This window comes from Vicugna pacos, chromosome 12 (genome assembly GCF_048564905.1).
Source record: "Vicugna pacos chromosome 12, VicPac4, whole genome shotgun sequence".
Lineage (NCBI taxonomy): Eukaryota > Metazoa > Chordata > Mammalia > Artiodactyla > Camelidae > Vicugna > Vicugna pacos.
In genome coordinates this window covers 40,515,849-40,530,982 of record NC_132998.1, presented here as the reverse complement: position 1 = coordinate 40,530,982, position 15,134 = coordinate 40,515,849, and the positions used below count along the sequence as shown (strand labels likewise).

The 15,134-nt window shown below is 32.8% G+C and overlaps 1 protein-coding gene across 2 annotated transcripts in view; it reads left to right on the top strand.

Annotated features, from left to right (window-relative positions):
* TMTC3 (transmembrane O-mannosyltransferase targeting cadherins 3) overlaps positions 1-15,134 on the top strand; it is a 67,273-nt gene that overhangs the window by 20,942 nt on the left and 31,197 nt on the right. For both annotated transcript variants that reach the window (XR_012078556.1, XM_006197881.4), the window contains exons 7-10: positions 4,024-4,276; positions 9,065-9,213; positions 10,996-11,116; positions 12,757-12,868. Coding sequence is in view for 1 of the 2 variants with exons in the window: in XM_006197881.4 (XP_006197943.1) it covers positions 4,024-4,276; positions 9,065-9,213; positions 10,996-11,116; positions 12,757-12,868 (635 nt within the window). In the remaining variant the exon portion in view is untranslated. The remainder of the gene's footprint in view (positions 1-4,023; positions 4,277-9,064; positions 9,214-10,995; positions 11,117-12,756; positions 12,869-15,134) is intronic.

Below are 15,134 nucleotides of genomic sequence, written 5' to 3'. Positions count from 1 at the left end.
CAGAGTGTAGAATTCTAAGTTGACTTTTTCATTCAGTAGTCTAAAAATATGGGTCTGATTTTCTCTGGCTTGCATTGTTTCAAGTGGGAAATCTTCTCATCCTTATGCTTCTGCACCTAGTGTGGTTTTTAAATCTATGATTGCTATTAGTAATTTCTCTTTATTGTTGTTTCTCTTCTCTATATATTTTTAATTGAGACATAATTGATATAGCATTGTATTAGTTGTAAATGAACAACATAATTATTTTTGTGTATGTATACACACACGAGTGCGCGCACACACACAGAGAAATGATTATCACAGTAAATTTAGTTGACATCCATCACCACATGTTAATTACAGAAATTTTTTTTCTTATATTGAGAACTTTTAAGGTCTATTCATTCAGCAACTTTCAAATATACAATACAGTATTATTAACTACAGTCATCATGCTGTACATTATATCCCTGGTCTTGTTTATCTTATAACTGAAATTTTGGGTGAAGGTGGCTAGAAGGTACAAACTTCTAGATACTGTTTATTTTATCTTCATGTTTCTTGTGCTTAGGTTGACTGAGCTTCTTAAAATCTGTAGGTTTTACTTTATATAAATTTTGAAAATTTTTCAATTATCACTTATTGAAATACTTCTTCTTTGCGTTCCTGTCTTCTAGAACTCCAGTTAGATGTATTTTAAGCTTCTTGAAGTCACACTGATGCTCTGTTTATTCCCCTCCCCTCCAAAGCTATTTTCCCCATTTTCATTTTGGATAGTTTCTTTTGTTGTGTCTTTTAATGTTCACTAATTTTTTTCTGCGCTGTCTAATCTTCCCTTTATTTCTTCTAGTTAGTTTTCATCTCAGATTTTTTATCTCTGTTTGAGTTCTGTTTGAGCCTTTTTTTTTTAATGTATTCCATGTTTTCACATGTTCTAGTGTTTTAATGTCCTTATCTACTAATTTTATCATCCATGTCATCTGGGTCAGTTTAGACTGAGTAATTTTTCTCCTGATGGATTGTATTTTTCTCCTTCTTTATATGCCTGGTAATTTTTTGATGGGTGCAATTTTGAAATTAATGTAAATTTCTTTGAGCATTGTTCTGGGATGCATATAAGTTATTTGTAAAAAAAAGTTTCATCTTCTAGTCTTGCTTTTCAGCTTTGTTTGGGGAGACCACAGCAGCATTTAGGATAGGACTAATTTTTCTCCATTGCTGACACAAAACCCTTCTGAGTGCTCTGCCTGATAGACTCAATTTTGAGGATTTCCACTCTGGCTGCTCAGGAACTATTACCAATTCTGTTTGATATTTGTGAATCTTTATCTAATCATTTCAGGAGGTACTTTCTTAACTGTATGGGTTTTCCTAAGGCTGCTGTAACGAATTACCAGAAACTGGGTAGCTTAATGCAGCAGAAATTTATTCTCTCACAGTGCTGGAGGTCAGAGTCCAAAATCAAGGTGTTATGCACAGTTGGTTCCTTCTGAAGACTCTGGGGAAGAATCTGTTCTGTCCCTTCTGGCAGTTGCTGGTAATCTTTGGCAGTCCTTGGCATGTTACTGCATCACTGTAATCTTCTCTGCCTTTACCTGGCCTTACTCCCTGTGTATTTCTCTGTGTTTTCTTTTCTTTGTATAAGAACATCAGTCATTGGATTTAGGGACCACTCTAATCCAGTATGACCTCATCTTAACTAATTACATTGGCAGAGACCCTACTTCCAAATGAGGTCACATTCTGAGGTTTTGGATAGAAATGAACTTTGGGGAGACACGAATCACCTCACTACGACTGTCCTTAGGTATTTCCTCACATATATATGCTGATCAGTTCTCATCAGTACCAAAAACTGGAACAAGATCCTCTACGGATCTCCTGAGTTCTCTTTCTCAGCATCTTTCTTCTCTCTGGTATTCTGCCCACTAATTCTACCCCGCTGGGCTCCTAGGACTCCCAGCTCCATCTTCTCAACTCAGGGATATAAATGGGCTCCACTTAGGTTCCCCTTTGCTGCCACACAGACTAAAAACTCTATCCAGGTACTAAACTCTTCAGGTAAGGCTCCCCTCATTTCTTTTTCTTCTGTTAGATATCATTGTCCTTCTTTGCCTGATGCTCAGTGTGTTAAGTTTTGCATATCTTGTCCATGTTTTTAGTTGTGTAAGGCTAGAAGCGTAAGTTATACTGAATTTTAACACTTCATATTGTTTTTTCTTACTCTAACATTTAGCATTTTTCCATTTCATCTTACTCATCAAAAGTTTAAAATTAAATTTATACAAGTATCCTATTCAGTTTTTTTAAATGACTGACACTACATGCAAGAACTCTTTTTTTTTTAATGAAAGACCAAAATGTTCATGTTGCTATCCATGATAGTGCATTGCTGGGCCTGGTTAGAATAAGTTTTATTCAGATATTTCTTTTATGCCCAACAAATTCTTTATATTCCCACAGAATTTTTCTTCTTATCAGCATTTTTTTCTTTTAAGAATAATTACTTTTTAACTTCCTGAATTTTTACCTCCAGTCTATCTACACTAAACTGAACAACTCATTTAAGTATAATAGTTATGGGAAATAGATTGAATTGTAGATACGTATTGTATATTTTCTTCCTTACTCCTTAGTTTCAGTGTTTTTGTTCTGTTTATCATTCCTTTTAGAGAATTTGATTCAGCTATTTTTCATCTCCAGCTCTACAGTATGAAAAACATGTCTTATAGGTGTGAATGTATTTGTTTTGTGTATGTGGATAGCTGTATGGGGTGTGTTACATATATATTTTTTTCAGAATATAAGCATTTAAAAGTGTGTGTATGTATTTGTGTGTTTTATATAAATTTTATTGTATTACCTTGTGAGGTTGATTATAGTATGATTTGACTTGTTTGACATGTACTCTTTGAGTATAGCTCACATATTAAATCAGCTATCCCACATAAACTTAATTTTTTTAAATGAACACTGAATAATGGATTATAGGAAAGGAGCTTTGTATTCAGTTTTGTTGGTTATTTTGAGAATTCAAGTCTTGACTCTCAAGATTTGTTATTTTTCACTGTGTATTCAAATATGAAAGTTTTTAAAGTATATTTTGTTCAACTAATATTTTTTTCTCAATCATTTGATATTTTTAACAGACCAAGTCAAATAAGTAATAGAAGTTGATTTTTCATTGATTTATTCATTTTAAACTGAGAAATTGGGTTTTTAAAGGACTATGCATTAATATAGCCAATAAAGTTTAGAACACAGACTGAAATAAAAATCTGAAACTATTCATTTAAATGTACTTTTAAAAAAATGATTCGACTTTATTGCAGGAGATAGACTGAATTAATGAAATGTATATTTAATATATCATGGCCTGTAAACTACGATATATGCTTATGTTACATTAAATAAAATGTTACATAGACCTGTACAGTTACTACCCTGTACTGGAAACTTGGCTTTTAACTTTCTAGAAGTCTAAGCAGAGAGGAAGAGTTCATAGGTGGTATAGTTTTCTCTGTCCATGATGAGAGAAAATCATAGTAATTCTTTACAGGAAGCATAATTTTTATTAACATTTAGTGCTGAAAGAATTGTGTCATGTAGGAAAACATTGGTTAGTGTTCTCAGAAGTGTTCATACGACACATACAACAATGAATTTTATAATACTTTCCTTATTTTAATCAGAAGGTCACAATGTAATGAATGCACTTCTTCAGAATGTCATAATATTATAGAATGCATGTCTGAGTCATTCTAGTAATAAACTGGAAATAGATAATCTGCTTGCCCTTCAAACAGTTCTTCATAAATATCACTCCTGTCAGTTAGACATTTCATAAAGGTTAAACAATTTGAACTGTGTCAAGAATCAGAATTATCCATAAAAATGTACTTTTGTCTTCTGTTTAATGAGATTACATATAAAACATTGTTTTTATTACTGTTGTTTAGTGTTTTATCTATATCTGTTATATATTAATTTTGTGTTTAAAAACTTTTAGCTTAAATAACTCTTTTTTCATTTTTTATGCAGGTTTGATAACCCAGCTGCTGTAAGCCCAACTCCTACAAGGCAGCTAACTTTTAACTACCTCCTTCCTGTAAATGCTTGGCTTCTATTAAATCCTTCAGAGCTTTGCTGTGATTGGACCATGGGAACAATACCACTTATAGAGTCATTTCTAGACATTCGAAATCTTGCCACATTTACTTTCTTTTGCTTTTTGGGGGCTTTGGGAGTATTCAGTCTCAGATACCCTGGTGATTCCTCTAAGACTGTTTTAATGGTAAGAACTTTTTGAATTTTTCAGATGATATTATGTTCAGTTTATTAAGAGTAGTTTTAATTCATCAAAAGCATCTTTGAAGATATACTGTCTTTCTTAGTTCATGTCAGCCTAATCTATGAACTTATTTTAGGTTATACTAAAATTACATATCAGAATTTGATTAATGCTTCATATTCAGCATGTAAAACAAAGAATGATTATGAATTTTCCTAATTTGGTATGAACTCTGAAATCATGAAGCATCCTTTTTAGCATCTTTTTTAAAATACATTTCTTACCTTTATTCGACTAGACTACAGTCTTTAAAGAAATGAATCATATTATATACTTCTTTGTTTTCTTGGCACAGAAAAGATAAGCAACTACAAGTACGTAACTCTTCATTTCTCATTAGCAAGATTCTAATTACTCCCTGAGGTATTTCCTACTATGCTCACTGAACTCTGATTTATTTGAAAAGTCTTTTTTTTTCTGAGATTTATTTCTTTGTAATTTTCTTAACTCAGTCCTCACTTCTTACTCATAACAGTTTTGCTTACTCTTACTTTAAATTATTGAACACAATAATAATCTTAAACATTTTCATGAACATTTACTATATGCCAGAAAGTATTTTTAATACTTTGCAAATATATCATTTTTGGCTCCAGCCACGAGATTAATTTACTCATTCAGTAATTTTTGTTTAATGGAGGTGCTGGGGATTAAACCCAAGATCTCATGTATACTAAGGAAGTGGTCTACCACTGAGTTATTACTCTCCTCCTTTCTCAATAAAAATTTTTTTATTGCAGCTATGTACCAGCTAGCATTTTAGGCATCGCAGATATGATAATAAAAAGAAATAACAGGGTCCCCATTTTTAAAGAACTTGTATTCTAGAGAAATGTGAAAAAATATAGGGTTTGAAGAAAGATCATATTTACTATTATCTTTGGACCTGTTAAGTTTGAGGTGCCTTTGAAATATTCTAATGGAGATTTTGAATAGGACTTTGTGCCTGGAATTCAGTGATGAAGGCTGAGCTGCAGGTAAAATTTTGATTAATGCCATAGAGAAATTTGATAATTGTCATAGAGATAGTAATTGAAATCAGGGTATGGATAAGATGGCCTATGGAAAGGTTGTAGAACACCTTTCTCAACTGGGATTTTGTCTCTTGTCTTAGAGATGGTAACTAGCAAGCACCATTCTAGATGCATAGAAGTCAATTCATATGCATAATTAATGCCATACAATATTTGGTCTTAATTTTTCCTCAATAAATAGTTGAAGGGGCTGGATAGAATAAAAGCAAAGAAGCCTACATCTGGGTTGTGAAAAAGTCCTTTATTTAGTTGTTGTGTAAGGGAAAATGAACCTAAATAGGAGAGAGACCAAATGGACAGAAAGGAAAGTGTTTCAAGAAAGAATGGTTAACATTTATAGCTGCTGTCAAGTTGAAAAGTGAGATCAGTTGAATTTGACCTCTTTTAGGTATGTATATTAGTTACTTAAATGAAATTTATTTCTGTAGAGTGGTTTGATTAAGAGATGAGGAAGTGAAGATTCTTAGTGTAGGTAACTTGTAGGGGTGATTTAACTTGGAATATTTCAAAGGATGAGACAAGCTTGAATTTCCTAACTAAGAGAAAATAGCCAGTCAGGCAATGGCTTCAAGCATAACAAAGTGCTGTTCTTATGTAGGGCTTGGGGGAAGCACAGAGATCTGGAATTGATAGACCTTCAGAGATTGGAGTGGGTTGATGTCCGGAAAAGACTGTTGCTTGGTTGGCATTTAGAATCTCATTGGAGTACTCAGTTGGCTGACTTCTAGAAGCAAAAGAATATCACTAATGGGTTGGCTTGCAGAAACATACTCATTGAGTTGAAATGTTGATCAATTAAGTGGGGTTAACAACCAGCTACTTGTTACCATGGCTACAAAAATCTTTTCCTAAGAGTGTAGGAACTAGTGTTATACCTCATAGGCACAATGAATGGGTGAGATAGCTTAAAGATGTGTTTTCAAAGGAGAAGATATTTAAGGTTGGAGAAGCAAGAGCATTTTTAGTATAGGTAGAAAGGATACAGTTGATAAAGTGATTAAATGAAAGAAGGGATGATTGATAGTGAGATTGGTGAAGAGCAAGGAGGTGTTGAGCTCAGGTTTGGCCTGAGATAGATGGAGACACCTTTTGCACGACAGAAAGGATGGAAATGAAAATGAATGTGGATGTTGGTAGGTTTAGTAGCAGAGAATTGAAGGAATTCTTATTTTATGGCTTTAGTTTTCTCTTTTAGGTTGAAGTGTAGTTACCTGCTAAAAGTGACATGGGTCAAAAGTTTGAGAAAAACAGTCAAGATTCAAAATAGTCAAAGAGAATGGGAGTAAGCCTACCAGAGAAACCTAGGAATCATGAGCAGTCTTAAAGATTAATTTGAAGTTGAGATCAGGAATTTATGATGATATTAACCTGTTTTGCTTTGGGACTTTATCTAGTAGTGCTTTGCTACTCACATAAATAAAGACGATGTAGGTATATGGTAGAATACGTTCAAAGCTGAGGTTCTGCTAAAAGAAAGGTAAAAAACAGAAGGGTGGGTAAATTTTAAATTTTGGCAAATAAAATTATGTATATACATATATATATGTAAACAATTAAAAAATGAAGAGAAGATAGTGCCATTGAAATAAACATAGATTTGCATGAATTATATTTTATATGTATAAAAAAGCAACAGTTGTGACCTTAGATATAACTGCTTTGAGTACAGTCCTAAACTTACTTTTTTAATGTTATTTTTTTAATTGAAGTTTTGTTGATTTACAACATTGTGTTAGTTTCATAGAAAATAAACTTATAGTTACCAAAGGGGAAAGGGATGGTAGAGAGGTATAAATTAGGAATATAGGATTAACAGATACAAACTCCTCTACTTAAAATAGATAAGCAAAAGGTTTTATTGTATAGCACAGGGAACTATATTCAATACCTTGTAATAACCTACAACAGAAAATCTGGAAAAAAATGTATATATGTATGTGTATATATATGCATGCTATTTAATGGTGATATTTCCTGAAGATCTCTGAAAGGGATGAATAGATCAAAAAAGTACTTTTCAAGTACCAGATACCATGTTAAGCACTTACTAAATAAGATGTTGTATGTATCTCAATAATATAATGTATGTGGTTATTAATCCCTATTTTATTTATTTAAAAAATGGAGTCACAAGATGATTTGAGTAGTTTACTCTATGTTATATAGGAAGAAGTGAAACAGATTTGCCTCTAAGCTATTTGCTCTTTCCCCTACCATCCTTCCTTTTTGAGAGAGTTTACATCACTAGAAGACAGATACTATGTTAGTCATAGTTAACTTGGTTGACATATATTAATAGAGAGCAGATTAGAATGTCTGAGTAAGTTAATCATTGAGACATTCCTTATTCAAGAACAGATAGATTTTTTGAGAGATGTCTTTTCTTTTTTGTGTAGCTTATGCATCAATCCATGATGCATGTTTGGATGACTTTAATACTTTCAATTTTTTCAAGTGAAATTGCCTTAAGACAGCCATGAATTAATTGGGAATTTTTTTTTTTAAGGATCATATATTTAGGAACAAATCTCTGTCATTTTTGTCAAGCATTTCTGGAAAGTGGAAAGTGAATTAGGCACTCTTACGTTTTACATTTTTGATTAAAAAGAAAGCATTTAAATTTCAGATATATAAATTGATATATGTAAATGATACTGAACAGTTTGATGGTAGTTCTTCAGATTCAGTCTTGCCACATTACAAATTATTAATTTGTGATTCATGGAGAAAGTATTCTTTTCAATGTATTTACATTTCTATATTTCACTAATAAAGTGTAATAAAAGGCATTCCATCCTCTCAAACTGTTAGAAGACTCTGAAACTTATGAAGCTGAGGGAGCAACTTATTTATTGCATTAGGTACCATAAAACAAATCAGGGTAGCAAAATATGGAAGCAGATGTCCGTAGAAACAGATGTCCTACTAACAACCAACTCATTTCCTTCCATAAGTTATTTGTGTGCTAGTTGTTTGTGTCCTATCTTTTGTAATGACTTTGTAATCTGGAAGCCATATGCTATCCTATTTTCAAGATGGCAAAAAATCTAAGCATTTTATGTTTACTTCTAACACAGTGTCAAGAGTTTTAGAAATTCTTATAAAGACTATTAATTTAAAGGGGCCACTTTTATTTTTATACATATACTAATTCTCTGTTAAATGTGACATATCTGAATACTGTGCAAACTAGTACTGTGGCATAGAAGTAGTCTGCTGTTTTGTCTGAAACATACCTTAACAATTTCCAATATGATATGGATATTTAATATATAGTAGTAAAATTATAAGAAACTGTCATGTTTGGCTATTTTATCAACCTTTGTAGTTTTATTTTGCCAAAGCCTACTAACATCCTTTCCTGTCTGTTTATTTTTACCACATTCACATAAGTTGAATGTATAAAAATTACCAGTATCTTATTTTAGATATATTTTCAAAGAATGTTTTTTATTTAATTGAATGAGCCCTAAGTGTAAGTTCTAGCATTCAAGAAAACTTCATCTCACCTTGCTGACATTCATCCTCTTGTTTATTGTCTCCATCCCTAAGTGGCCTTCTTTATGTTTATATCAGTATTCTTAAGTATTATTAAAAATGGTCTGCCAATACATTGTCCAAATTAAATGATTTTGGATTTGACTGTTGATGTCCATATTTTTTTTAATTTAATAAAATGTCTTGTTTTTCTTTGTAGGCACTTTGTTTAATGGCATTACCATTTATTCCTGCATCAAACCTTTTTTTTCCAGTTGGATTTGTTGTTGCTGAGCGAGTATTATATGTTCCTAGCATGGGGTTCTGTATTTTGGTAGCCCATGGATGGCAGAAAATATCAAACAAAAGGTGAATTAAAATGTTAGTGCATTTAATGCTTACTAACGATTAAGTGTGATACTTTAAAATATTTCAAATGTTTATTTAGTTTTTATGAGTCATATTTTTATACCTTTTTGTTTTGCATATTGATAGTCTCCTTATTTATCTATAATTGAGGTTAGGAAAGCTCAGTAGCTCCTACCTCATCCTATGTTCTTCCTCATATTCATGTAATTTTATTTTATAGCCTGAGACATAACTAACTTTGAGTCAGACCCAATGAAAAAAAGAATATAATTATGACTAAAGTTCCAAATGGTCATTTCTACTTCCACATGCAGTGAACTAAGATACAGTGTTTTTAAGTGAGTCATACTGGGTTAATATATGTAAAATGCTTATAGTAGGCAATCTGTAATTTCTTGCTTCACAGTGACCACCGTGTCCTAGTTGCCTTAAACTGCCAATTAAGGAACAGAATAGTCACTGTGTATATATGTAAGATATGGTCACTATCTCTTTTTTCTTACTTTCCAGTCACCCATCAACCTGCAGAATTCTGACTTCTGTCTACATCACCCTACTAACATAACAAATTGCCTCTAGTAGCCAAATCTAGTCAGTGCTTTTATTTAAAAGTTATTTCCCTGGCATCTATAAAAGTCTCTGTCCTGATTCTCTTCAACATTTGTTCATTTCTGCTCAGTCTCTTCTCAGATTCTTCCTGCTGTACCTACTCTTTAAATGCTTTTTATTTCTCAGAGTTACACTAATAGCCATTTTTCTCACACTGCATGTTCTCCCTGATGATCTCATCCATGTCTACAGTTTTCACTACCATCTACCAAATCTTTTCTGTTTGTTTCTATCCATATACCCAATTATAATCACTACCACTTTTTGAATGCCTACCATTATCCAGCTCCACAATAAACTAGATTTGTTTTCTTATTTAATCTTGACACTTCTTAACTCCACTTTGCACATTTAAAAATTGAAGCTCATTCAGGTTACCTGAGTTATGCAAGACCACACAGTTAGTAGTAAACAGCAGAGTCTTGATTCAAATTTACATCTCACTATTTCCAATGTCCATGTTCCTTCTGATCCATGTGCTCTTATCCTGCTTAAATGGAGCTATCAGAATGGAAGAAATTGAATTGTTACTTGGACGAAAAACACAGACTCAGAACATTAGTGCTTAATAGGATCATAAGGATTATTGAAGTATAATTATCTTTTTGTAAATGAGAAATTGATTTCCAAGTGATTAGCCTAAGGCTATATGAAATTTGCATCTATTTTAAAAACAGTTAGTTTTACTATGACTTTTAATAAATAATTCAAGCTTTAAAATGTAAAATTCTCTCAAGAATTTCATGAAAATCTGTGGTATATATGTATATTTATTGTAAATAATAATGATTTTAAATATAGCCAATAATAAGAGTGACCCTTTATAAATACAATTAAGAACATTCAAGTTGTAGGTAATGGTACAAAAGAACTAAATATATAAAAAGTCATAATTAAAAATTGGTCTTACTAATATTTTGTCATTAAATCTAAATAAAACTTCTGAAATAAAGGCAAATATTAAAATATTTAATGTAATTGAAGACAGGTGTAAGTATTCATAATATTTAATTTTTTTGGTATTGTTCCCTCTCAAGTTGGATGATTATTAGAATAATTCCTAATCTTGAGAATGAATTCCAATGTGATATTTGGAGATATTTAATATATTTCTTACCTCTGTTTTGGGTGATGTAGACAATGTTTTTTTGTTCTGCTTTTTTTCTTAAACAGTGTATTAAAAAAATTATCCTGGGTTTGTCTGTCTATGGTGATATTTACTCATGCCTTAAAAACACTCCACAGAAATTGGGACTGGGAGTCTGAATATACGTTGTTTATGTCAGCCTTGAAGGTAAAGTATTACTCAGAATATATCATCAATTATTTCTTATAGCCATGTCTTGTATATCTTAACTTTACTTTTAGCTAGACAAATAACTGTCAATATTAAGTACTTCACCAGAAGATTTTTTTTTAATGAAAGCAAGTTTATTTAGAGAGATATTCATTCCATAGACAGAATGTGGTCCATCTCAAAAGGGAGAGCAGCCACTAAAAGATAAATAAAAATAATTTGTTCTTTGTGTAAAATATACCAGTATTGTTTAACCAGTGCTCTGGGTAGCACTTAGCTGGATGTCTAGAGCATATATGAATAATTCCCCAAATGCTATTCTTAGAAGCTCAAATGATAAAATGTTTAAATAAGAATACTTTGTTTCATTAGTTCTTATGGTGTACATTTTAACATCTCTGAAATCAGAATAAATCTTACAGGTAAAGTCATCTTAAAATTAACTAGTGACCTTTTTTCTTTCTTAATGGTACGTAAAATAATGATAAGCTTTATAATTGATGGCATCTTAGATTTAATGAAATGAAATACATGGCAAAAAATGGTGCCCTACTATGTGGAGGATAACCAATGGTTATAATAATCTGTAGGAAAGGTAGGAAAAATAGGAACTGGCAGAACGGAGTGGTACAGCATTTCTATAGAATGGACAACATACGTGGGAATATTTCTTTTTAAAAATCGTAAAATTTGTTTTCTATAAAAATTATAAGCAAAGATTCTTTTCAGGTACTCCCTCTTCAAATCTCTAAAATCTTAAGTCTCTTTTGGCTACTTCTATATTCTCCAGGGTTTCCATTACCATAATAGACTATTATAAATAGCTTTATGTTGAGCCTAAAAATAACTACTCAGTGCAGTCTTTAAACATATTCTTATGTTCAAACTCCTCTCCCAAAAGCATATAATTAGTAGAGGAGGAGTTTTCAGATGGCACTATGCTTTAATGAAATAAAACTTTTAGTAAAGGTTTAATATATAAAATAGATGAGCTGTGGTTTTAGTCTTTTGATGTTGAAAGGAAAGAGAGAGTAAATTTTATGAAGCAGTGTTCATTTGACCCTTCCTCATCTCCAAGAACATCTCCATGGAATAGTCCATTCCTAATAATATACCAAACAAGTATCTGTGTTAATTAGGGTTGCACACACGCACATGCACACACACATACACATATATACACTTTTTTTTCTTCTGGGAGAAATCTGAATGATTTTTTCCAGTTTTATTGAAATACAATTAACATACAACTTTGTCTTAGTTTAAGGTGTAGAATTTAATGATTTGATATATATATATGTATATATATATATTAAAAATGATCACTACAATAGGTTAACATCCATCACCTCATATAGTTACAGTGTTTTCTTGTGATGAGAACTTTTAAGGATTACTGTCTTATCTACTTTCAAATATGCAGTACAGTATTGTTAACGATAGTCCCCATGTCTGTAGATGACATCACTAGACCTTACTTATAACTGGAAGTTCGTAGCTTTGGTCCACCTTCACACATTCATTGGCATTTCTGTGGAATACACCATTCCTAATAGCATACCAAATAAAAATTTGTGTCAATTAGACTGAATTTTTTTTCAATTTAACTAATCTCTATCTGTACTTGTGTATTTAAGGTAAATAAAAATAACGCCAAATTGTGGAATAATGTGGGTCATGCTCTGGAAAATGAAAAGAACTTTGAGAGAGCTTTGAAGTACTTCTTACAGGCTACCCATGTTCAGCCAGGTAAGCATTATTAATTAATAAACCTATTGGAATAGTTTATTTTCTTTTTTAAAAAAAAACTTGATGATATTTGTGGGAAATAGAGTTTATTTTCAAGCTTTATTCCAACTGACTTGAATACCACAGTGTTCAGTGCTGGCTTATTTTCAATTGGATTATATGTTACAGCTATTTATATCAGACATTTAAGGAATCTTAAACACATAGAGTTGTTGGGTAGCACTGATAAGCAATTTCAGTGGCGTGATAGATGCAGAAGCCTGATAGAGTGCTTTTAGGACAGTGGAGGAAGAGTAATTGAAGTTGTTACTGAAAAATCATTTAAATCATGATAAGAAATGGTGGTGGTGCTGAATGTGGAGTCAAGAGAGGTAGTAGGATGATGAGGTTTTTCTATTTAAGGGGGGAGAAACAAAACGTGTGCATCTAATCCGTTGACACTGGGAAAAGTAATAATTCAAGGTCAGGGGATGAATTACTGGATCAATGTCCTTAAATAGATGAGAAGAAATAAATAGGATCTGGTGCTCAGGGTGAGGATTTCAGTCATTCAGTTATAGAACCAACAGCTAATCTGTGATAAACGGGAAGGCAGAGTATAGAGACATGAATATAGGTAAGTGATTAATAGATGAATAGCTTCTGGAAGTTGGCCTTTGTTTACGTCTCTTTTCTCAGTGAAACAGGAAGCAGAATCACCAGTAGAGTGTGAGAAGGGAGAGGAAGTGCAGGAGATCTCAGAATAGGGGAGGGTATGAGGTAGTCATCTAAGACAGTGCTTCACAAACTTCAACGTGCCTGTGAATCACCTGGAGATGTTATTATGGTGCATGTTCTGATATATAGAGATTTAGAGTAGGGCCTGAAGTTCTGCATTTCTGTTAAATTCCTAGGTGATACTTAGCCTGTAAATCACATGTTAAGAAACAAAGATCCAGGAAAGTGTATAGACTAGGAAAATACATTATGATCGTCAAGCAACTCTAACACCCTACTTGAGGTTAGCAATACTTTATTAAACAAGTTGATTTGGGTATGTGTTTTTTCCTGCTGCTTTATAGCTACACTGGTACAGGCATGGAGAATATGGTTAAACAGGATTAGGATTTTGTCAGATGTGTATTACTAAACAAATAGATAAGGGATTGATTATAATATTGGGACACAATCTACGCTGGTTATGAAGGGCTGTGAGGGAGGATGAAGGATGAGGAAAAGGTGATTGATCAGTGGTTTACAGAGCTGAAGAATTTTTGATGTCTGAGTAGGGTCAAGCTAGAGCATTGCTAGTTTCCAATAGGAATGCTATTGGCATTTCACAGAACTGTATTTCAGGATATGTACCCAACGTGGCCCTCATCCACCAAGTACCATCATTACTTTTCATTCAGTGTGATGACCAAAAAGTACTTACACACACATACACTTCAGAATATCCTTAGAGGGATGGGGAGTGGTGGGTAGGGCCCCCTTTATTTTTATTAGATATGACTGTGGCCGTTTAACTAGTTAAAGGAGGATGAACATGAAAATCGTTGGAAGAAAAGACATCAAGGCAAGAGTTAGAAGATACATCTGTGTAGATTTCGAAACCACTAAGAATTTTGACAACTGTGATGTTGGAGAGAACAAGGAAGCAGGAGCTATGTGTGACCCAGAGATTGGTGACTGTGACAAGGAGGGATAGTGGATAATAAAGTGACTTGAAATTCAGAGATGAGTGATTTTAAGGAGTGACAGTGGTCTGGAAGTGGTAAGGATCAAGGAGGACACCTACTCTAACTCCAGGCCCATTGTTGCAAAGGATGAAAAAGAGCACCATCACCACTTGGAAGGGCTACAGTGTAAACCATGCCCTCAAGGCGAAGCCAGATATCAACGAGAGAAAGGTGTAGGGTACATGTTGTAGTCTTCTTCACCTCTACATTTGTTCATGTTCTTCTTTGAGCCTAGAATTCCTCCCTTCTCCTTTCCTTCCCATCCAACTTCTGCCATATCCTACCCATATTTTGCAACCCTTACATGACTTCTCTTCTTAAAAAAAAAAAAAAGAAAAAACCCTCCTATCTTTCCAGCTAGAAGCAAACATTTCTCATCTTTAAGACTCCTTGCAACTTTCATATCTTTCCTGTGATGTTTGTAATTTTCTGCCTAGTGTTTATTTAAATGTTTATTTAAAATATTTATGTATTTAGACTGAGGCGTTCCCTAAACAAGCTTGAACTTCTGGTTCATTTTCATATCCCCTGAGTCATCTAGCATGGTC